Below are 23,801 nucleotides of genomic sequence, written 5' to 3'. Positions count from 1 at the left end.
GGGACTGGCCGGAGGGGCTGGACTGAGCCTCGTGAGTGGGGCCATGCCAGGGTGCCGAGGGCAGCGCTGAGGGCAGGGGTCTGGCAAGACCCCGTGAGCCGGGGAAGGGTGATGACGAGTCCCTGGCAGCCTTAAAGCAAGTGCTCCAGCCAGCTCATGGCTGCGTGGGCAGCTCCGCACCAAATCCAGAGGCATCTTCAGAAAGAGCAGCGATGCCTGGCTGCCCTCCAGGATGGCAAAAAGGGATTTTTTCAGGTGCTGCCGCCCACAGGACCCTCTGCACAGAGGAAGAGAGGACACCCTGGCTCCCCGTGCCACCAGTTGCCTCGTTATTTGAGGGGGGGATAAAGCTCAATTCCAAATCCTCTGCTTTTAACTGAAAGGAGAAGGCTCTGCGAAGCCACGGGTGACTCATTTGTGGGGCACGGGCTGGGCTGCCTCTCCAGCCCGCCTCTCCCTCTGCGAAGTAACTACCCAGACTACTAATAATAGTTAGAAACCAAAAATAGAATTCTTTTTTTGTTGTTTTTTTTTTTTTCTCTTCTCTTTTTCAAAAACTCCATCCTCTGAAAATAGCCAGTTGCAATCCGGCGAGTTCAACCACTCCCCTCGGCTTGTCCAAACCCCACTGCCCCACGGGCTGGGACCGTCCCCATCCCTGTCCCCGCTCCTGCCCTGGGGAAATCATCGCCGGCCGCAGCACACATGCGGGGTGATGCCAAGCCTGGCTGGCGGCTCACCCCAAAACTCCTGGCACGGCGTGCTCTGGGGCAGGGGCGCGAGCCGGGGCGGCGGGTGGCAAGCTCTCTCCGCTCCCACTTCTCTACATCTAGCGCAGGGAACCAGCGAGCAGGTCTTGAGATGCAGCAGTGACAGCAAACGGACAAGGGTGAAGGCGACGAGGAGGCGAGGACGGCACGGGGTCGCCCCGGATCAGACGGTGCCTCCGGCGCTGGGGAGAGCAGGGAGGGACGGGCTGGGGCGGCGGCGGAGGAAAGCAGAGGAAGGGGCCCTGCGAGACCCCGGCCGGGCGAGGGACTGACCCAGCAGCAGTTCTCTAAGTCATTTGATGTGGCGCTTCCAGCATTTCCATCAAGAAGGTGTCGATCGGCGTGTCGCCTATTAGCTTGAAGAAGAAGAGGTGCTCCAGGCATTTCAGGCCGATGGACCGGAGGGCTGGGAGACGGAGCAAGAGCTTTGCGAACCTGGGGAAAGGAGACACGACATGGTCAGATATCCCACCCTTCTGCCCTGACTCCCAAAGCTTCTGTGGCCACTCTTGCTCAGGAGGGCTGGGAGTCAGACACAATCTCTTTTGCTACCGAAGTCATGGGGCTACACCCTGAGCTGTGCAGAGAAATCATTAATTATGTCCCCAGCCTTGAAGATCAGGCAGCCACAGTGGATATTCACAACAAACATCTGCTGATAGCTGAGCTGGAAGAGTAAAATCAGAAATGAAAGGCCCTCCCTGGACTGGGGTGCACCACAGGCTTTATGCATTCATGCTCCGGGGAGACCTTCTCGCAGTCTTCCAGTACCTAAAGCTGGAGAGGGGCTTTTTATAAGGACTTGCAGTGATAGCACAAGGGGCAATGGCTTTAAACTGAAAGAGGGGATCTGACTTCAATTAGATCTAAGGAAGAAATTTTTTACATTGAGGGTGGTGAGGCACTGGAACAGGTTGCCCAGAGAAGTTTTGGCTGCCCCATCCCTGGAGGTGTTCAAGGCCAGGTTGGATGAGGCTTTGAGCAATCTGATCTAGTGGAAGGTGTCCCTGTCCATGGCAGGGGGGTTAGAACTACATGATCTTGAAGGCCCCTTCCAACCCAAACCATTCCATGATTTTATGATTTGTGTCACATGTGCATTACTGTTCACTGAGCACCCCGAGATGCTCGTGGGTTTGCTACACCGCAGCCACGGGGAGGAGGCACCACGGGCCCAGCCTTGTCCCAGGCTGCTGTGCAAGCAGCTTCAGCAGCTCAACTCTGACTCAGGGAAAAGGCCAAGCAGGCGAGGAGGGGCTGGAGGAGATGCTGAGTGGGTGTACCTGGCACTTTGCTCAGTGATGCCCCTTTCCTGCAGGCACTGGGTACCATCACTGGGGCTGCTTGTTGTCAAGCCCTGTGGGCTGCTGGCCTGGCAGAAACCCACACCCCAGGGGTGAAGTCAAGGGAAGGAGATGGGGCTTCGGTGCAAAAGCTGGAAGCAGCGCTGCAAACCAGATGGAACAGGGGATTTCTCCCCTTCTCCCTGCCCGGTGCAGGGCTCTGCCAAGCCCCAGCTGAACAAAAGCCCTTTCTCCCCAGCCTGCCTGGCGGAGACACTTGTCAGGTCGCACCCCAGATGCTGGCAAGAGCCGACACGCAAAAGGGTTTCACAGGCGGGCAGGGGAGAGCCAGGGGGGCTGGGGAGAGCCGACAGCACGGCAGGAGCAGGGGCGAAGGAGACGAGCCCAAGGGCCAGCTGGCCGAGCCGGGGAAAGGCTGCTGGGTGTTGGATTCCGATGATGGCAGGAGGCTGCAGAGCCAGGAGAGAGCCACCAGTTCCTGCAAGTGTGCTCCGAAGCACCCATTGGTGCGACCCAGGAGCGCGCCCACCCTGCCTGCCCATGCCCCAGGGGTGCAGGCAGCAACCTCAAGCACTGCAGGATGTCACCTCCCCGCTCTCAAAACGGGGAAAAGGCCCTTTAACGGTGGAGAACGCATTGATTTGTTTTTACTGCTGCACAATCAGGGCTTGGACATAAGCAAAGGCCAGAACCAGCCCAGGGAGAAGGGGACTCTCTGCAAAACACACACAGAGACATGCACAAACATACAGACATTATACATGCATGCACATCTCTCTCTCCCCATTTTTTTTTTTTTTCTGCTGAGCTGGCGAGAACGGTGGGAGCAGAGCCAGGAAAAACAAATCAGTCCTACCATCCCATTCAGGAAGTTTCACTTTAAACCAAACCAGATGATGGCTCCAGCCCTCGGATATGTTTAACTGTGAGATAACCAGCCCGCAGCACAATGTGCCAGGGCTGCGGCCAGCCTGGGAGAAAATAGCCCTGATTCCCTGTGGCTGCTCGGTGTCACACCCGCACCGTGCCCTCCCTGCAGCAGAGCAGGGGCTGGCACGGGGGCAGCATGGCTGGGTTTTTCCTAGGAATGCGTCCCTCCATCCAGCTGCTGCAGAGAAGTTCCCTTTTTGTATTTACACGGTGCTCGGGAGCTCTTGATGGCCGGGGACCGGGCTGAAGCCACGCACCGAAGGGCACCCGAAGCGGTGGGGAAGCCAACCGCTCACCGCGGCGCGGAGCAGGGGAGGGCGACTGCCATGGGCTCGACCAGGCGTTTGCTCAACCACAGGAAGAACTTGTTTCCAGCCCCAGCTGGTGATCACATCGTGCCATGAGACCAGCAGGATGGAGAGAGCTCCTCAGAGCTTCGTTTAGCTATTGTGCAACTCTCCCAGCCCACGAGTTAACCCTCCTGAGCCAACCATGCTTATTCCACCACTGCCCTGAACCACAGAAGAGATGGAGTAAGGTCAGCAATGCCCAGTTGCAGCTCTCAAGACAGCCCTAAGCGTGCAAAACCTTTAAGGTCATCAAAGAAAGGTGCGAGATCACACAAGCAGGTTCTCATCCCAACGTCATTTAAAGCCAGATCAAACTCCAGCACCCTTGGCACAGGCTACCGGACCTAAAATGTTCCCTTGCACATCCCTGACCATTGAGGTAGAGCCCTGAGGAACAGATTTTGGCTGGTGGCTCAGCGACTTGGCTCAGTCATGCACAGCAGCTTCGTGGTGTTTGGGTGGACGAGGAGCAGGGCTGGTGCCCCTGCCCAGCCCCTGCCCAGCCCAGCCTGCAGCAGTGAGGGCAGCACGACTCCGCCGCGGACACCGGGCGCCTGTGAGAAGCAAAGAGTGTATCCCATCCGGGGAATAAGCCGGGAGAGCTGCTGGCTGCGATTCCCCAGGCAGCTCTCCTTGTGCCAGGTACAGCTGGCTGCTCCTTGTCAGCTTCAAGGGGAGGAGAACTCTTCTGAAACACCAGAACAGCCAAAGTCCAGGGTCTGGATTTGCTTAGGAATTGCAATTTAATAACACTTTTTTGGAAGAGGAGTCGGCTTGAGAGTTGGCCTGGGGTCCAAACAAACCACCCAGGGGAGGAGAGGTACCAGCCGGGCTCCATGCACCACGCTCACCCCTCGCTTCCCTCTTCACCACCAAGTCCAACACACCCGGCGGTACCTTCAGCCTCACTCCCTGCCAGAAGCCCACCACGAATGTCCAAGAAGCCCCTTTACAACGCGTCTTTTTTCATCCGCCAGCATATTGACACCCAAAGGGGAGAAAAAATAAATTCAATATTACTTCTAAGGGCGCGACCTGCCCATGTTGCTGTAAGAGCATCCTTTTTCATTCCAACCATCCAGACACACAAGACTGGGAATGCAGGTGAGATGCAAATCCCAGTTGCTTGGGCTGTTTTCCCCAACATTCAAGCCTCAGCGGCGATACGCACCAGCAGCAGTTTCCAGAGCTTTGCTTGGTTTCTCAAATGACTGTCAGTAACTTAACTGGCAGTTGCCAGCTTCAGGCTGTAACTGGGAAAATGCGCCCACTCAGCTCCAGAGCGGTCCAGGAAAGCATTCCTAATTCCCCCTCCCATTCCCAGCTGGATTGGGGGAGGCAGGGAGGGGAGAAAAGAGCATCAATTGAGGCTTTCACTTCCCAGCAATGATGCTCATCTGCCACTGAAAATTAACTCCGTGTGCGTCTTATTTTCACTGTGGTTTGCTCTCGGCGGTTGCCAAAAGGGAAATGATACCCCTTCCCCCATGTGCTCATCCCACCGCTGCGGCCGCGGGAGCCACGGCTCCTCAGGTCTCCCGACCGTGTCCCGGCTGTGTTGCGTTTCCTGGCATGGGAATAAAGATCTCTCTGCAATTCACCGGGTGCAGTTTCTAAGGACGTTCACAGCTGAAGCAGGTAGAAATGAGTACTTTTCCCTGCAAAGAACTGTTCATTCCCAAAAGACGTGGGAACGGGGAGCTCTAAATGGAAGGGATCCAGTATCCGTACACTGCAGCGACCGTGAGGACGGCACTCGGACCTCATCCTGGGCTGCAGCACCCTTTGCACCAGCTGCAGCACCCATTGCACGGGGCTTCACAGGGGCACGAGGCTGCAGGAGAGGGCCAGGCAGCGACTCACCTCCCGGGCTGGTCGGGGTATTTGTGTTTGCAATACGCCTCTAGCGACGCGTACACCTTCTCCCGCAACGCCTCCACCTCGGCCGGGTTGGAGAGACCTTTTGAGTCTGAAAGGCAACGAAAAGACCATCAGTCAGAAACCTTCAGGGTTTCCAGGCAGGCAAGGACCCCCCTGTGCATCCCCTGGCACGTATAGCCCACTCCATCCCTCCCTGCACCACCAGACCAGGGCACAGCACGGACACGGGGTCTGAGCCCCAGGAATTTGGGGCAGTACCCAACGCCTCCCGGGGCGCGTTCAAGCCCTGAAAGGTTCGCCCTGTGACTACAGACCTGTTTTACTCCACCTCATACCCCAACTGCAACCATTGTCCAGTGGTCAGAGACCCTCACGAAAAGGGTTTAAGTCCCCCTCAAGTCCTGGGCTTGCGGGATTTCTCCCCCCAGCACGAAGCACCGTGGCAGGGCTGAATGAACAGCCCCGGCTCTAGCAGGTCCCCCACGCCACGGCCAGGATCTGCTTTCAGTAGGGTGAAAGGGACAGTCGGGCAATCGATATCCCCAAGCACATGCACCACGGGAACCTCTCCAGATTCCCCTTCTTTTACCATATACGGCTAATCCCAAATTACAGACAATAAATTACAAGGTGGGTGGAGGGAAGAAAAGTCAAGCAGAAAAACAAACCCAAGAAACAGCAATAAACCCTGCTGAAATGCCCTGGCTTGGGTTTGGTGGGAAAGGGCAGGGAAAGAGCCGTGCTTGGGCACAAACCACGCTCCTGCGAGGGCAGGGAGTGGAAGGGGTGTCCATCCTTGTCTGCCATCTGCTTTTGCTCTGGACTGACCCACTCTAAAACACAGAGAACCCCCTAACTGGGCTGCACAGGTGCGTGCAGGCTGGCAGTCCACCTCCTGCTTCCCCAGGGCTCGGCTCTCTGAAACGCCGGAGACAACCCTGGCACTGAACCTTCCTCTTCCCTTGGGCAGCTGGGGCCAAGGGGGAAAAGCGAGCAGCATGAAGCCTCCCGGAGTCTGTAAAACTGAGCAAGCTGGGGACAACAAATAAAGTTCTTGTGTATTTTATGAGCAGGTTTCAAGCCTTTCACCGTGGGCAGAGGGCTTTTCCAGAAACGCAGTTAATAAAAGCCCTTGGATGTTGAGATCAGGAAATAGAGGACCATAACGTCCATACTCTAACTTTGCTCTAATCCATACTTCTCTCTTAAAGGATATTTAGATTCATTTTTTTCTCCTATTCAGGGGCAACTCCCTCAAGGACCAGAAATTTCTTTTTACAGAGTCGCTGTAAAACTGAAAATAATGCCGTGTAACGTTGATCAAGCCAAAGCCCCTCAAGCTCAGCACAGAACTCAGCCCATCAGTAGGAGTCAGCTCCAAAAGCAGCATTCGCCATCTCCTCAGATGATTGCAGCCGGGTCCCGGCCAAGGCTGGGCCCTGCACGGAGAGTATTTCAGACGGTGAAACCATGCTGCTCTCTACGAAGGGGAAAACACTCCTTGGAAAGGGAAGTCTGCAAAGCAACCCTGGGCATGGATCCAGATCCATCCCTGACCTGCAAAACACACGCTTGTAAGGTGGCAGACACATATGCAGAGCTTAATTTGACTTTCATTCTTGCCTCTCTTCCTTCTTGCCCTGTCCTCGGGAGCTGGGTGCCCTCGGCTATTTGCAATGGAGCTTTACAGGTGAGAAAAGGAGCCCAAAGGACAAAGCATCAGCCAAGAGAGGACTGGAGAGAAGGTAATGGCATGTACCGGGGTTGAAGAGGACAATGGCTCGCAGGCAGCCTAGCTCTGTCTTGTCCATCTGCATGTCTCGCATTTTTGACACGAGTTCTGTCAGTACTCTGCAAAGGACACAGAAATCACAGGTGTCAGTGTTAAAAAGAAATGGAAAGAGCATCCAGGTGTCAGACCCAGCGCGAGGTCCTCCGCGGTTCACGAAGTCATGGGATAGCGCTCGCCTATACCAGCTGAGGATATGCCCTCATTTTCCTCCTGCATCAAAAATAGCTCATTAGGAACATCAATAGTTCCTGTGAGATACAACAGGGACCGTAAAACCTGGCTTCATACATTCACTGAGAGGCTTTGGCACCTGAGAAAGCTGCCTAAAAATAAAAAATAATAACATAAAAAAAACCCCAACACAACAGGTACCTAAAAGCAATTTCCTCTGCCGGTAATTTTTATTACTCCCTTTGCTCTTACTGCAGGTGCCAGTCTTGAAATATTTTCCACTGATTGCCCAGTTTTTCCTGTTAGATCCTGCAGTGAAGCCATGATCTTGCACTCATGACCTCACAGGAAACAAATGATGTCACTCAGGTCCAAAGAATAACTTCCTTGCAAAGCAAAGAAGCAAAAGTGATTTGGTTTCAACTAAGCCGTATCAAGATGAGTCTGGGGCAGGGAAATAAGCCACAATTTAAGCGGCATCTGGAGCCACACTGTGGGTCAAACACCCTGGAAGTCTGGCTTTAAAACACTTTCCCAAAGCACGAGATAAAAGAGCCCTCGGGACACGCATGTGGAACCTGCTGGGTATTTTTGGTGCTTTTTCATTGTGAAAATAAAATCGTGTCTTGGTCCAATTAAAGATGAAAAGAAACAAAGAAGCGGCCTCCTTGTAACATTAGAAGGCATCTGGAGGCCATGAAAGCGGCTTTGATTTGTGCTGGGCAGCCCTCTCCCTGACTATTCCGGGCTGTTGCTTTCTGCAGGTTTAAGAGTGGGGATTTAATGCCATTGCCTGCAGCAAGGACCATGACATTTCCATGCATGCCGTGGGATGGACACGCCTCATCCCAGGCTCCGAGGATGACAAGCCCACGCGCCCGCACATCTCCACCCGACCCATCTCCAGGCTGCACTGCAGGGTACAGAGGCAGAGAGGAGGATGTCCAGGCAAGGTGGCCTGAGATGGGTTCCCCACCATCCACCCCTCCTCTGCCCACCTGTCGAAGATGGCCCCGACGCCAGCACTGTGCGCGCTGTTCCGGTGCACGTGGAGCCCGGTGGCTAAGAGGATCCCGTCTTTCACGGCTATGGAGCGGTGGGAGAAGGAGGCGATTAGAAGCTCATTCCACCCTGGGGAGGAGAAAACAACCAAGGTTAGAGCCGCAGGGTCCTCAGTGGGTTCGGGAATCAGCAACATCACCTCCCCAGCACCAAAAGGAGAGGAGGAAACTGCTCAAGAACTGCCTTTGCTGGAGTAACATGGCTGGACACGGGCAGGGAGTGGGGAGCCAGCTCCTTCTTGGATGGCAGGGAAGGAGAAAACCATTAAGGAGCAAATGCACTACAAATACAACACTAATCAGGGAGGTGGTTTCCTCTATAAACCTCGTGGGCAGCTCAGCAAAGAGCTCTCTGCCTGGCTCCTCTCCCGTGAACCCAGACACGGGTGGGCAGCCCTGCACTCCCCCTCTGACCTCACCCTCCCTGCCTCCGAGCAGTTCGAGACCTGAGTTCAAGAATGCCCCCCCCAAAAAAACCCATAACAAGAAGAATTGCTGTAAAGTTTTGAAAAGCATCAAGTTTGGTGACTTTGAACCAGGAGAGGCATCTCCTATAAGACAAGACGAGTCTTCTGCAACCCTGGGGAGTCTCATGCTCATCCTGTGGCTGATTCGCCCAGTCTGAAAATGTTCTGGTGTCCAGGACACAGGGCTGCTTGGCAAGGTCCAAAAATGTCAGGATATTTGGCTTTTTTTTTTTTTATTTGCCAGGCTGGAAAAGCCTGCATCAACGCAACAACATCCTTCCCCTCCTCTGCTGCCACTGAAACGTGTCTTTTTTCGTCAACTGGAATAAATGCATGGTCCACGTGTGCTGTGTTTACCTAGTGTTGCAGAGATGGGCTGTGCCATGAGAAATGTTGACAAGGAATAAAGTTCACTCTTTCCTAAGTGGCCACAGGATGTTTCTGCCCCAATCAAGGGAACATTTATTTGCCTATTTACTGGGTGAGGCCTGGCACTGGAAGAGGGATTGCGACACTGTGCAACCCAAGGAGGATGGAGGAGAAGACATGGCACTGCACCAGGATCCTGCAGGAAGCATGCCCCACGGCTGAAGAAGACCTCCCAGAGCCAGACCTACAGAAAGGGGCTGTGGGTGCCTCCCACCAGCCGTCAGACCCAGAGCAACTCCCCACGCAGCCCCTCCATGAAGCTCCAACCAGCAGAGACTGGAGCTGGTTCTCAACATCCCTCCCCGGCACCAGCTTTCACCACTGCCCCCACTCTCGGCCATCACCCAACATCCCTCTGCCACGGCTCCAAACAGCCCCCGCAGTCCCAAATCCAGTCTCCGGCTTGCCAAGAATCGGCGAAAGCGGTGAGGCTGCGGGGTGCTGCCGACATCTGCGCTGGGCTTTTTCCAGCTAAGGAGCACTGGATTCGTCAGCATCCTTCAGCTGAATCGCTCCCATTGAGAGCTGGGATGTTTTGGCTGAAAAGGGGAACCTATTTCTATCCGGTGCTTTCACCAGAGCATCCCCAAAGAGCTGGCAAAGAGGCAAGTAGGAAAAATCAGGTATAACCACAGGCAGTAAATCTTGAGTTAGAGATCAGACAAGTCTACCCAAAGAGTTTTGCATTTTAGCCCAAGCTCTGGAGAAGCAGAGCACGTTTCTTTGACTCTTGAGACTCTTTTGTCATCAAACAAGGTGGCTGCAGACTCCGGGGATGCTTTGGCTCCTCTGGGATAGAGACAGCACCCGGCAGCAGAGTGACCATCGTGTTCATCCATCTCACTACTAAATTTCCCCACCAGCTCTACCAAATGAGCTGCAGCTGCCGCGATGCAGTGCTCAGCATCCTTTGCCAGGCCTTGATGCAAAGAAAGCATCAGGTTATTCTCGTCTCAGCCATGGCAAGCTTGGAAACAAGAAAACCCAGGGAAAACAGGCTTGAAAAGTTGGGTTTCCTTCTCCTTCAAAAAGCTCAGAGAGGGAAGATTTTTAAATGATTCAGCATTAGAGGAAAGCTACTGCCGGTCCATCCAGCACTGCTCCTCCAAAGATGCCTGCTCCACTTAATTTTGCCTCCAAGGATGCATGACTGAACCTGACTGACGCTCAGCGAAATTTTAATACTTAAATATTTCATGGGCAGCTGTTCTCAGCAGGCCGCTCTCCCCACTCAATAATAGATAGAGCCACCGGTTAAAAGACTTGGGGGAGGTTATCTGAGGCCCCGACAGAGACGCCTGGAGCAGGGAGCCCATCAGAGCTGCTACAGGTGCTCAGCCCACCTCATGGCCATGGGGTTAGAGCCACAATGAAATCTGGGATGCGATGGGGTCCGCAGCCCCCTCTCCTCCTGCCCCGTGGAGCGGCCCCTCCAGGATGCCGGCTCGGAGCTGGTCATAACAAGAACCAGCACAAAGGAGAATATCGGGTCAGAAAATCTCCAGCTCAGTTTTCATTAGCCTTCTTCTAAAGAGAAAGGAAAACCTTGATCTGTTGTTGTGGGTTTTGTTTCCATTTCTCAAAAGGAAAAGGCAGCTTTTTGTCTGAATCCAGTCCTCCCCTGCCATACTTGCTGAAAGCCCTCAAAGATTTCTATAGAGATGCTTCCCCTGCCCATCCACTCTCACAAGAGGCTCTAGAGACCCTCTTCAAAAATACACTTTTTGTGTTTTCCAGAGAGGGCTGTGAGCCAGCTCTGGCAACGTTCCCACCCACGGAAAAATCAGAGGAGCACCTTCAGCAAAGGGCTCACAGGAGCCGGCCAGGGAGGGCATGGGACTCGGCCAAGCCTGCAGCAAGAATAAAACCCCCAAATTCTCCATTCCCAGACTACTGCTGTAACCACTAGATGAAATGTGACTATAAAAATCTCCTTTCAGTAATATAAGAAGAGTGGAAAACCTACACCAGTAAACGGTGCGACTTAATCGCCCAGAAACCACTGAGGTCAAGGATTTCAGAGAGGTTGGCAGAGAGACTGGGTATTTGTACGTAGGGCCAAGGTAGGCAGTTCCACTGGCTGATTGTCAATAAAAAATCGCAGCAAGTATTACGACTCATGCCTTTGGGCTACAGTCAGCCTCACGAAACAGAATGGCAGCTAGTGTGTGTGTGTGGGAAGGAGGAAACACTGAACACCTTCTTCTGAAGCAACCTGGACAGAACTTGGACCGGAGGAGTTCTGGCAGTTGCTATGTTTTGGGTTGAAGTGAATACTTTGAACTTGGTTCTTAAAGCAGTTTCCTGCCCAATTTCATGGGCGTTTATTCTGGGGCACACACTTTCTACACTAAGAAGCCACGAACGCTGCCATCAAGGTGGATCAGCAGTGTCTCGTCTACAGAGGCCATTAACCCAAGGCCAGAAGAGCGCAGAGAGAGAAGCACACACCCTGCAGGGTTTTTCCCCTCTAGAATTCCCTACTAAAGTGCATTTTGGGGAAACAAGGAACTTTTAAAACTACCAGGGACTTCAGAGTCCTTGGCTTGCTTGGGTTTGGCTGCCAGACAGGGTCACTCCAGGTAGCCCACCAGCTCGCCCTGCTCTAAGGCTGCACCTCTGCTCTGCCCCAGACTCCTCCATCATTCCCTTTCAAATTCCCTTGACTACTTCGAGTAGCCGAGGGTGGTTTCTCCCATTGCCAAGCGCAGAGCTGGGTGCCACAGCCAGCCGTCAAGGTCTTCTTGTCTCCTCGCCATGGAGTTTGTCATTTGCTGGAAGCTGCTTCATCTGTCCCACCGACAACGTGGTGGGACTTAAACTTTCTCTTTGTTTAAGTGAGCAAAACTCTCCACTGCGTCAAAGCAAAGCCTTTTTAATCACTCATCTGATGATGGGAGCTATGCAAAGAGCTTCATGCCTAAAATGCACCCTCGTCCAGCTCTGCTCCTGATTTCTTGCCCTCTCCGGTCTTTGTGCATAACCTGCCCGCAGTAGGGGCTGGAATTTACTTGATGGGAGAAGACCCTTTTCACAGCTAACTGCTCTCCACCTCCCAACGCCTCCGCTCCTGCAGACCCCCTGCCACACAACGAAATTCAAAATAAGCCCAGAGAATTTCATTTTCATCTTGGTGGGTGGGAGACAGAGGGCGATACATTTTGTTTTCTCCCCTTTCTGGTTTTAATTATGATCAAACGTTTGAGTTTGATGAAATTTCATGGAGTCCCAAGCCCGCTTGGTCTTTCAAGTCTCGGCTCCGGAGAAAGGCAGCGCGTCGCTGCCCCGGTTTCAATCACCCAGCGCACATCTCCGAGCACCTCGCCCATCACGGATGAAGCCGGGCCGTTTTTCAGCTGATTGGCAGCTGGCGCAACATTTTGGATCACGTTCAGCAACACGTCCCTTGGGGCTTTTAAAATCCTATTTGGCAATGGAATTATCAGAGGCTATTACTCAGAATGAGTTAAAGGCTTTCAAGTTGCCAGGACCTAAATCTAAGCGTAATACCTGTCACCGTTGAGATGTGGCATTCCTACGGCCCCGGGCCAGAGCCTGCACGGGGACGGTTCCCACTCACCTGCTCGGAGCAAGATGACCTGGTCGTCCAGGGGCAGCTCGGAGAAGTGGGGGATCCTCTTGGCCCACTCCACCAGGGTGAAGAGCTGTTTGTCTGCTGCCTGGCATATGTTCGTCACCGGGTCATTGGGCTGCCAAGAGAAGGAGATGGAAAGGCTGGGAGAAGGCAGAGAAAGGAGAAGAGGAGAGGCTGGAGGAGCAGCTGAAAGGGCTGGGGAAGGACCCCGAAGTCGTGAGCACCCCAGAAGTGGACATTATCAGTCCCAAGGAAAGGAGGTGACTTGGCTTCCCCACCACATGGTTTTTAAGTAGTTTTTATCAAGTTCCAAAAGAGGAACCAGGAGTGTTGAGACCCAACATCCATCACACTGACTGATGAACCAAACCAGCTCCAGCATCTCCCAGCTTGATAAATCAGCACCAGAGGAGGCATTACAGGAAAAAAGAGAAAACCCCTCTCCTTTGAAATATTATCCAGTAAAAAACTCGTGCTCTCAAGGAGGACAGTCAGCCTAAACACACCAAATCCCTGTTTAAAGGAACTGCTAACAGCTCAAGTGGGCTTGTGATTAGGAACTTCAAGAGACCATCTAACTCCAGCAAAGGCAGACCTCGCTAGTACACGTGTGTATAGAGGGTTTCCCTCTCCGGACAGAGATGTATGAGCCCCTCCACACATCCCACTGTAATCCCTGCTGATACCGAGCAGCTTTGATTGTACCATTATTTTTCTTCCGTGTCCTTAAAAGAGCAGTTTCCAAATTGGAGGAGTGTTTGCTTCACCCCTGGTTTGCAGGGGGAAGGGGTGTGAATGAGAGGCAGAGCAGACACGAACGCAAGCGTAACCTCTCCTTCCTGCAAGCCCCAGCTCCAGCAGGACAAGGCTGTTCCTCACCACAAACTGGTGAGGAACCATGAGTTGCTCTACAGCAAACCCCTCTCCCAGGCTGCGCAGACGAGGACCACGCTGTTAAGCTTCACTCCTGCCCCTGGAGCCGTGTCCCAGACCCCTGCCCAGTCCCCTCCACTGTCCCTTGGCAGAAAACACAAACTCTGTGCCTCGGTGGCCAACGTTTCCCATTCTCCAGGCTTAAAATAACCAGCATCTGGCAAGCTCAGGGGCACTCGCCTTCAAAGTATTTTCACCTGCTGCATGCAGAGATGGATGGGAACGGGCTGGCGTTCAGCAGCGCAGCCAAGGAGCGGGGAGCATCACCGTGGAGATCTTCCCTCCTTGCTCCCACGGCTCCCCGAGGGGATAAGGGCAGGGGAGTCTTGCTCCGAGGGAGCTGGGGTTCTTCCATGGGGAGGGAAAGGTGAGCAGGGACTGGGCTCTTCCCCGGAAACGGGAGAAAAGATGGGATTTCTTCTGGACCACAGGAAAACCCTAAAGTGGGTGGGAGAAGGAGCTTTGCAGGGTTAAGGGTTTCACTGGAAACATGGGGGAATGTCAGCATTGAGAGGCATTTGCAGAAGGGTGAGAAGGGACACCCTTGGCCCAGGCTATAGGAACATCACCAACTTCAAGTCATCCCAGTTTGGTCAGCAAGCCGGAGCAGCCAGGTGGAGAACCTGGGCATTCTGGCTCCCAGGGGGTGGGATGGGGATGGAGCCCTGCATGCTCTGGAGCCGGACATGACTTACAGGAGACCTCATGCTCCAGCAGAACCTGACCCATGAAGCAACAAGTGCCTACGTAGCCCCATGAAAGGAGTATTTTAGGAAAGTCAGACGCTTTTGTCAAAGCTTTTATCAGGGGTTGCTTCTGGGCAGGTTGCCACCATCTCCAGGACCTGCTCTGATGCAGCAAGCCAGGCTCTGGGTCTCCCAGCCCAGGCTGTCCCACCGCTGCTCCGAAGACAGCACAAGCTGTACCCAGCCTTCCGTGCTTCCTACAAAGCCTCAGCCTTTAATTACACCTCAGATGGCAGTTCCTGGAACCACCACCGTCCTTCCTGGCAGAACTTAATCACCGTCGTTTTGAGAGGCAGCTAAAAGTATCATCCCTGCAGGCCAAGGGGGCCCTGCTTGTCTCCAGGAGGGGATCTGCAAAGTGGTGCTGGAAACCCTCCCCGTGCACGGTAAGCAAATCCCCCTCCTGCCGTAAACAGCAAGGGCACGGTGCCGGAGTGTCACAGAATGAAAGGACACACAGGCACCTGATCCTTCTGGAAAATCGGAGCTTGGAGACATCTTCCAAAAAATGGTGACTTGAAACCAGCCGCTCAAAGGCCAATTAAGAGCTAATGGGGATAACACCTCTCAGTTACAGGCTTTGCCTTTCAGTGGCCAGGAGCCCATCCGAGGTGGTGCTTACAGCACAGGAGCCCAGCTCCACAGCTGCTGGGGACACAGGGCAGGGGCAAACCCATCCTCATGCCCCATCATACTGCCCGGGGACAGGTATGACCAGGGCATACGGCCAGTGCCCAGCTCCCGAGGGACAGGGATGACACGGGGCTCGGGGCTTCCTGCGACACACAGCGTGGAGGAATCCTGCAGCCGTGCTCCATTACAGCTGCGGAACCTCCCAAAGGGTTTATCCCCTTTGCTACGGTCAGGAGCCAGACAACCCTCGCAATTAGCAGCTATTTGCAGTGACTGAAGAGCTCTTATCAGGGGCTCATGGGTGCAATTACTTCAAGTGAGTGTTTCAGTGATGGTCATCAAAATGCCAAGTCTTGGCACGCTCCTACCACCCAAGGCAGACGGAGAGCAGATTCACAGGACCAGATCCCCCTGTCTTGGCTGTTTTCTGCCTGGCTCAGCATCCCTCCCCATCCCTTGTCCACCCACAAGGACCACACCCCGCTGTACTACCCATTCTGCATCATGGGCTTCAAACCATGAACGTAGCCCATCCTCTCCGATGTCAATCGAGGTTTCGGGACAGAGCCATGGATCCCCTGCCTGGTCACATCCAGAGCAGCACACTTGACCAGCAACAAGGTGTTTAGTTATGAGGGCTGCTGGAACAGCTCACAGGCTGCAGCCCCCTTGCCCTCCCCTTTACCAGCTCTGAGGACTGTGCTGAAGTCTCACACTTGGGTCCCACACTGTCCAAAGTGGGAGAAATCAGTGCCAGTGCCAGACCAGCAAAGCAGAGGGACCTCCCTCCACCAGAGTTGGGATCTCTGCTCTCACAGCACCCAGGGGACCATGGCACAAGGTGACAGTCACAGACACAACAGTATCTGGGAGAGGAAGGTGTTAACTACCACAGCACCCTACCATCTCCATCCCAGTCTGGCACAGCCCAGGTGGAAACGTCTGTGCAAGCGCTGGAGCTCTCCAGCTCACCGGCAGCGTTCAACACAGACGGACCAAGGGGCAGGGCGCAAATAAAAGGACCCAACATACCAGGCTAACAGGAACCAGCTTGTGCTTTACCCCGTGTCTATCAGGCATTGAATTCGTCTGCCTTTCCCTGACATGGGCTCTCTGGGGAGGGCTGGGAGGAGGGCAGATCCTCCACGGCCTCGTCACTGCGAGCTGCTGATCTCATACAGCTGCTAAACCTGCTACAAATGTCACCTCATCGACAGAACCCGCTTGACAATAATAGGGCATTTCAACAAGCCTCCTGCTTCTATTTAGATGCAACACACATCCTTGTTCACAGTAATGCGTGTTGAATTATGCAGGAACCAGCTTTCAATTTGCTACCAGAGGCTGAGGAGCCGCAGTGCCAGACGAAGCCATTTATTCCAGCTCCACTCTCTGGGGTTTGTTTTCAAGTCAACACAACGCTGGCTACAAACTCCCCTGAAGTATTTTTAAACCTGGCAGCCGTCGGAGCCTCTCCCAGCCCCTCGCTCACCGCGGCTGAGCTGCCTCCTCCAAAAAAGCCCCGTGCGAGCTCCGGGGCTGCTCCGGTCGGAGGCGTCGCTGCCTGCAGAGTGCAACTGGGCTCCCGAATGCTGGGAGCACCGCAGCCCTGTATCTCCTGGGATGTTGCACTGAGGAATGGGCTCTGTCCACAGCAGGAAGCCTTATGCACTGCGGGGCCTCACCGAGCGAGCCAGCCATAAAGTGTCCTTGCAGGTAAAGGCCAAGAAGAGCATCCCATAGAGGCATTCGAGACCTAGACTCCTACAAGGAACGGTCTGACATCTCCTCTCAAGCCCTGCCAGGTAAGGTATTCCCAGTTCAATCCTCTAAACTTCATATAAAAAAAGAGACAAGTATTATCATAGTGGAAAATAAATACACCAGAGTCCTTCCACTTCCTAGAAATAGCTGCGCTTCATCATCTCGGCCTCATGGACACTCAGCACAGAGCAACAGGAAACACAGAGGGATATTTCAGTGTGTGTTCCTGCCCTCCTGCGTTAGCCAGCCTGCCCACTCACACAGCCCCAGTGGCACCCTGTGCCCCCCCGAAGGACTGCCAGGCAGCCAGGACGTGCCCCCCACTCTGGCCTCTCCCCTCCCCAGCAGCAAGCCTGGCAATAGCTACCAGGGTCCCGGGGTAACTTGTACCTTCCGCAGCCCTGATGGCCCCGTGCCACGGCGGCCCCTCCTGCTCTCGGAGGGACAGCATGGGACGGTGCGTCCCTGCCAGGCGGCATCGCCGTAAGGCCAGTGAGAAATTAAACGTGCAGCCAACCCCAGCCCCAAAAGCACACACACAATGGTGCACAGCAATTCAGTTTTTCCTTCTCCATCTCTGTGCTTTGAGGCTTCCCAGTCCCTCAGTATCCCACAGCTCCCCTGGTGTACCCGGCATGGGGGTAATTAGCCCCACTCCTGCCCCTACTGCTACACTGCAGTCCTACCTTTTAGAGGCATTCCCCTATTCCCGTCACTTCCACGGGAACGGGGGCTATTGAGGAATGGGGACTGCACCCTAAATGCTGCCCAGGCTGGGCAGCGAGTACCTTCTCTGCAATAGGGCTCTTCACGAGGGCTTGGCCCAGGGTCTATCCTAGAAACAGAATTTCAGAGGCTGGCTCTCACATTTGGGGGTAGCTGCTTTGCGGGGAGGCTTTCTCTAAGCAAGGCTATAACCTGCTCATCAGGGTATCTCCGCAGAAAGGGACCGAGGCAGCTTCCCTCATCACAGCTTCTCACTCTTTTCCTGTTTCCCTGTCAGCTCTCTCTTGTTTACACAAGGTCCTGTTAGAGCCTGGTTTCTTTGAGCAGGTCTGGTTGCAATGCAAACTTGGGAAGGAACCTGAAAGGAACCTTCTCCAGGTTTTCTCTTAAGAGCCAAGCAGCTGCTACAACTCTGCATCTGAAAAGTCACACCCCAATTTTACAACTCTTATCTCTCTGCACTTCAGCCGCACAACTGGCTATTGGCGCGATTGGACTCTGAGCTCTTCAGAGCACAGACCGTCTTCCTGCATTTGAGCCCCAAGGGCTGTTAACTAAAATAAAATCTCTGTGAGCCCTTCTAATTACGCCTTACAGGGTCTGTTCCTTCGCCACGGCAGTGAGACAGACCAGGACCAGTGCTGGTGGCTGCACAGGGGCAGAGAGGTTTGCTTTCCTCCTGCTTTCATCTAAGCTCACAAGTGGCGCCTACAGCGGAGCGAACAAGTCACATTTCTGAGCTCTGCTTAGTTCTCTTCCCAAAAGAGAAGCCCTCTCTGACCTAGGCTCGCCCCTGTATTCGTGCTAGGTCAATCTGAGGCCCCACAAGCCATCCCTTCTGCCTCGCGTGCCGCGGGTGGAGGTGCCTTACCGAGCTCGGCGTCAAGCCCATGTTTGCTTCAATGTATGTCTCTGTCTTTGGCTCCACTGCAAGTTCAGCTTCCAAGATCTTTTCCACGGGCATGTCCTCGTTAGCGCTACTTGTTGATTCCACCTCGTTCTCGTTGCGGTCCTTCCCCCGCTGCCTTTCCTCCTGGACGGCTAGAGGCGGACAGAGAGGGACAGTGTCAGCCAAGGGCTCCTGGCCATGGTGTCACGGGCTGAGCTGGGACCCAAAAGCTCCACGGAGCTACAGGCGTTACTTAGCCATGAAAACCTAAAGCATCCCTGGTCCTTGTGACCTGTAGGAGCACACGGACATCTGATGTCTTGTTCCCCCACCTCACCTTTCCACCAGTGTGGTCAGTGGGTCTCAGGCTTGGATAGTCCAAGGGGGTATGAGGTTTGGGGAAGGTGCTGAGCAACCCTGGCCTGGGAGAGCTGCTCCATGTGCACTCCTGTGGGAGCATAGCAAGGCAGGCTGCCGCTCAGACCTGGCCTCTACAGGGAAACTCCCTTTTCTGCAGAGGGAGATGTCCTGGAAGTAAAAAGGTTAAAGAGACGTGATGAAAAGCAAAGGAAGCTACATGGCAAGTCACTGCGGGAGAGGAAAATGGATGGGTACTGCTGCGGGGGAAGAAACCAAGGAGGTGAAGTGATAGCGTACGGGAATCCTAAAGAAAAGAGAAATCGGTCAGTTGAAAGTGTAAAAGTCCAGAGTTCAACCATCTTCTGAGCCTGTTAGGGCTGAATCTCCACGGAAGTCCCGTCATGCATCTCGCTCCCTCGTCCAGCAGTGATGCCAACGGCTGCTGCAGGGCTCCGCGGCCGGACGGCGGTACCGTGGGACAGGAGGTGGGAGCGGGATGTGCCGGCAGGCGCTCCATGCAAACCACCACCCCGCCGCTGTCTCCGGCCACTTCTAAACAGACAGGAGAGACCTGTCCCAAACCCGAGGTGGCAGGAGTCATCTAGTCAGAAGCATGTCACATGCTGACGAGTTGATGTCCGAACAGTACGCAGATGAAAATCACTTATTAGATGCTAATAACATTATTATTAACGATCTCCCTTTGGAAACAGCACACAGGCTTTCCCGAAACCTGGAAAGCAGCTTTATGCAGACAGTGACATCGGTAACTTTCTCCTTCTCAATCATCACGTTACATACCCTAAATCACACACTTTTCCACACACCGCTGTTTCCCGCAGCACGTTTTAGCCCAGTCCAGTTGGGAACAGCCCAAGCAATAGGAGTTTCCATCACTCCTCATGAGAGATGACAACTCCCTGAACTCATCCAGCCCTTTGTTGAGGACTGAATGAGGCATTCGGCAAAGCAAAAGGCCTGCTATTTATTGACAACTACCCTAACACTTCACCTCTCTGCTGAACTTGAAGCTGGTTATGGGATGTTAAGAGAAAGCAGCAGGGGCACAGGTGGTGTTCCAGGGAAATCAGAGCTGTCTGTAACACAATAAGGCTTTTCAGGCAATCAGTGGGACCTATGTGAAGTGTAAAAATAAAACCTAGAATATAAAACTTGTTTCTTAAAAAACAGGAAATTAAAACACATGCTAAAAGAGTCCTACACAGACGTTGTTCCCATCAGCCCAGCTCCACCCCAGCACGCAAAGGCCTGGGGCTGATTCCCACCGCTCGCCCTCCCCTGCTGCCGCAGCCGCCGGTGCAGCAGTGCTGTTCGCTGCACGTCAACGGTGCTCAGGCTCCTTCCATGTGAAAGCTGTTATGCAAAAAGCAAGAGGGTTTGTTTTTTTTTTTTACAAACTGCTCCTAAGTTCATGGCTGCAGAGGCTCCCCAGGCCCACACGATGTTTTCTGCTTGGTCTACTGGAGCCAGGTAGGCTGCTGCTGTCAGAGCTCCGATTTGGGTCGTGGCTTTTGTCCATCTGGCGCTTGTCTGGCACGGATTCTTCTCTTCGTTTTTTCAGGCCAACACAAAATCCTGCTTAAGTTTCTCCCCCCACCACGACTCCTGTTTTCTCAATCATCAAACGGCAAGAAATTTTTGCTTAATGCCAACCCTTCCTCAACCGCACAGATGCACCAAAACTCCTTTGGGCACATTAGAAGAGATAAAACACCTACTAGATAACAGAAAAGCCGAAGAGAAAGGCAAACCCTCAACAAATGGGATTTTATAAAGTGACTTAAATGCCAAAGACCTGACGCACAGTCGCGGCAAGGTCTCAAGGATAAAGGTTCAAAGCACGGTTGGACTAGATGATCTTTAAAGGTCCCTTCCAACCCAAATCGTTCTGTGATTCCTCACTCTGAGATCAACCACACAAGGACAGCCTCCACTGCCAGGGCTGCTCCGCTGGGAAGGGGTGATAATCCAAAAAACACATCTTCTTGTTCAGCCACCAGTGATTCAGCTGGACACTGGGATCTGTGGGAAAGCATTGCAGAGGTCTGGGGAGACAGTGGCTACTTAAAGCCTTAAATCTGCAAATCTCAACCTCATCAAAACCAACAAACTGTCGCATTCTTGGAGGTGAAGAACCAGATACACCTGAAGGGCTATAGGAGGGTAAATCTTACAGGTCACCACAACAGCATTTGCTAGTGATCAGGCTGAAGCTAGCTGGTACAAACGACAGATGGAAGGGACAGATGGAAAGAGGTTATACGTATAAGTAGTTATTTCTATTGATCTGTGCTTGGAGCTGCTACACCAGAAAGTTGGTGTTGCTGCTCGCCACGGAGCCGGTCAGCGGGAAGCTGACTCATCCCAGCCTGGTTAGCAAAACCCCTGGCTCTCGCCCCTGCCCAGCTGCCAGCAGCAATGACACACCAGGCAGAGCAGATGGCATCTTCTCACCCAGTATGTAAGGTCGAAAGATAAACCAAGCCCTTGCCAGGCAGAGCATCACCTGCTTTGTTGCCCCCGTGTTTCCAAGACCAGACAGCCCTCTCCAAAGCCAGGACAAGCCTGGCATCACTCTGCGATCCTCCCCCGCAGCTTGGATGACCTCCATCCATCCCCTATCCTGGGCTCTCTGGGCTGCAGGAGAGCAGTGCCTGTTTCCCAACGCTGAGCTCAGAGACACCATCATCCTCCCTTCCCACTACTAAGCAGCTTCACGCACAGGTCTGCACCCAGACGAGCATCTGCAGGACGAGGTGACTGTACGACGTGAAGTCCAGTTGCTGCTTGCTCGCAGGACCCGCGTTACCAGGTGGGTATGAACCTGACCTGTTCCTCACTTAGAAACGACGTGGGACACCTGCCCAACCCTGGGTGTTGGATGTAGCTTTTGGGGATGCCTGCGAGAAAGCAACTCCTCTAGATGTTGACTCAGTTGTAGATGTTATTTTCTCTCCCTACAGGCAGCTCGAAGTATGAAGTGGGAACAGCTTCTTTCTTCATGTCAGCAACAGGTTTGCTCCTGCAAGAGCTCCGTGCCTGGCCTTGGGGTACAGTTGTCAGTGCACACATGAACTCCCCTCCGATGGGCATCTTACTGTCACCTCGTTCTTCCAGGTCTGGCACTCCCAAAGTCTCTTTTCAGGATCTAGAGGTTGAATTCATTTCAAATCAAGCATCTCCACTCTCCTAGTTTCAGATTCACACAGCTCCAGGGGTGGGAAGCCCAACACGTTGTCCTGAAAGACGCAGAGATTCACAGACAACATTCAAGACTGCTGTAATCTGTGAGTTCCAAGACATGGACATCCCTGCGGATGCAGCCATCCTTGCAGCCTGTGCTTCAGAAGCTCAGCAGAAGTGGGAGGACATCCAAGGTGCAAGGAGCAGGCAAAAGTGTCTACGAGCTGCCAGTCACACAGCTTCTGAGCTGAGTCCTCCATGTCTCTGGTCTCCACTGGCATAAGCCCAGCAGTAGAAGTCTGCAATTTACTGCAATCAGTAGTTCCCCAGACCTGACACTGGTGCACCTGACAAGCTGGTGCTCTTTCCTAGTAGAGATGCTGAGGGAGGCATCACCATTTCAGGGAAGAATGGGAAACATGTTTCTTGAGATGTAGGAAAAAACAGCAGGTGGGGTAGGGGGAAGGAAAGAAGGAGCAAGTACTCAAACAAATCAGGTTGCTTGTTTTTTGGTTTGTTTTTTTTTTTTTTTGGTTGTTTGGTTGTTTGTTTTGTTTTTTTTTTTTAAATAACGCAATATGGCATGTTTGTGTGAAGGAAAACCTTCAGTAGTGAAGAGATCCCTCACCATCGAGACCTAGGACCTTATCTCTGGAGTCCACTTCTCACTCTGACTGGGGATTAGTCAAATAAACCACGGTGGAGATGACCAAAATCCATTTTTCAAATGGATTTGGTCTGGGAGCTGGGTTTCTTTGAGGCTTTTTTTTTTATTTATCTTTTAAAAAAGAGAAATACAAACATGATAGCTGCATGGCAGCTTGTCTGGTAATATTGAAAGGGGAATACCTTGATCTTCTCGGATTCCCAGAAGTCTTGTGGGCTGGGATGGATGGTGCTCCATCCCTGTAACACAGTAAGATTTAGAAACAAAGATCATTATATCATTTGGTTCTTGCTGCTTCTGCTGAATTTTTCTCTTCCTTTCATGTAAGTTATAAACCCACAGGCTAAAGACAAAAAAACAAAGGGGTTGTGCCACTGGCTCCTCCAACCCAAATTCTCCCTTGTGGCACAGTTAATGTATATTTAAGAAAAAATAAATATTCGCAACTCTGCAGAGGCCACAAGATGCTTCTCCCTCCTGCCTCACAGGTGATGGACGCTTCGCAGGATTAGCAAGGCCACGGCACGGCAGTTCAGGGGAGCTGGTTCTGCCACTGGCTCCCTTCTCCTGCCCATCATCGATGCCCCCCTCCACGCTGCGCCCCCCTGCTTAGCTGGGGGGGCAGGAAGACATCCAGTTTCTGCTCAAGAGGACTTTGGGAAGAGGATTAAGCTCCAGAGCGCCTGTGATAACAAGGCACTTGACAGCGTGACCTACAAGGACCTTTGCAAACCTCAGTCGGGCTGTCTTGCTCTCACCGCAATAAGCTGGTGATAATGAGGAGCAGGGCTGGGAACGCAGCCCCGCTGCTCACGGCGCTGAGGGAAGGGCTGGCGAGGGCTCTGCAAGCCCAGCGTGACCCTCCCGCCTCCCGTCGCACTCAATTAGTGCCTCTGCAGACGGGCTTGGCTCGTCAGACAGCAGGGCTTGTCTGGGACGGATGCAGGGAAGCCACCAAGAGGAGCCCACGTCCTTGTCTTTCCACCCCACCGCTGCAGGTGCTGGAGGAGATCCGCACCGAGGACCGCGCTTTTTGATTTTCCTGGTCATGGGGTTGGCACGGCGCGGGTCCATTCATCCTAAGCGCAGGAGGCGAGCCAGGCTGCAACCCAGGAAGCCCTCTCCTGCG

General features: G+C 53.4%; 1 protein-coding gene across 1 annotated transcript in view; it reads right to left on the bottom strand.

Annotated features, from left to right (window-relative positions):
- Window positions 1–1,057: 1,057 nt before the first annotated feature.
- RXRA (retinoid X receptor alpha) overlaps window positions 1,058–23,801 on the bottom strand; it is a 37,136-nt gene continuing 14,392 nt past the window's right edge. The window contains exons 4-9 of the mRNA XM_086625025.1: window positions 18,424–18,593; window positions 12,736–12,865; window positions 8,197–8,329; window positions 6,995–7,086; window positions 5,218–5,323; window positions 1,058–1,205 (exon numbers count right to left, since the gene is read on the bottom strand). Coding sequence (XP_086481151.1) covers window positions 1,058–1,205; window positions 5,218–5,323; window positions 6,995–7,086; window positions 8,197–8,329; window positions 12,736–12,865; window positions 18,424–18,593 — 779 coding nt within the window. The remainder of the gene's footprint in view (window positions 1,206–5,217; window positions 5,324–6,994; window positions 7,087–8,196; window positions 8,330–12,735; window positions 12,866–18,423; window positions 18,594–23,801) is intronic.

The sequence above is a fragment of the Tauraco erythrolophus genome, chromosome 22, assembly GCF_009769465.1.
Source record: "Tauraco erythrolophus isolate bTauEry1 chromosome 22, bTauEry1.pri, whole genome shotgun sequence".
Classification (NCBI taxonomy): Eukaryota; Metazoa; Chordata; class Aves; order Musophagiformes; family Musophagidae; genus Tauraco; species Tauraco erythrolophus.
Note: the sequence above shows the minus strand (reverse complement) of the source record. Positions and strands in the feature narration are given on the sequence as shown.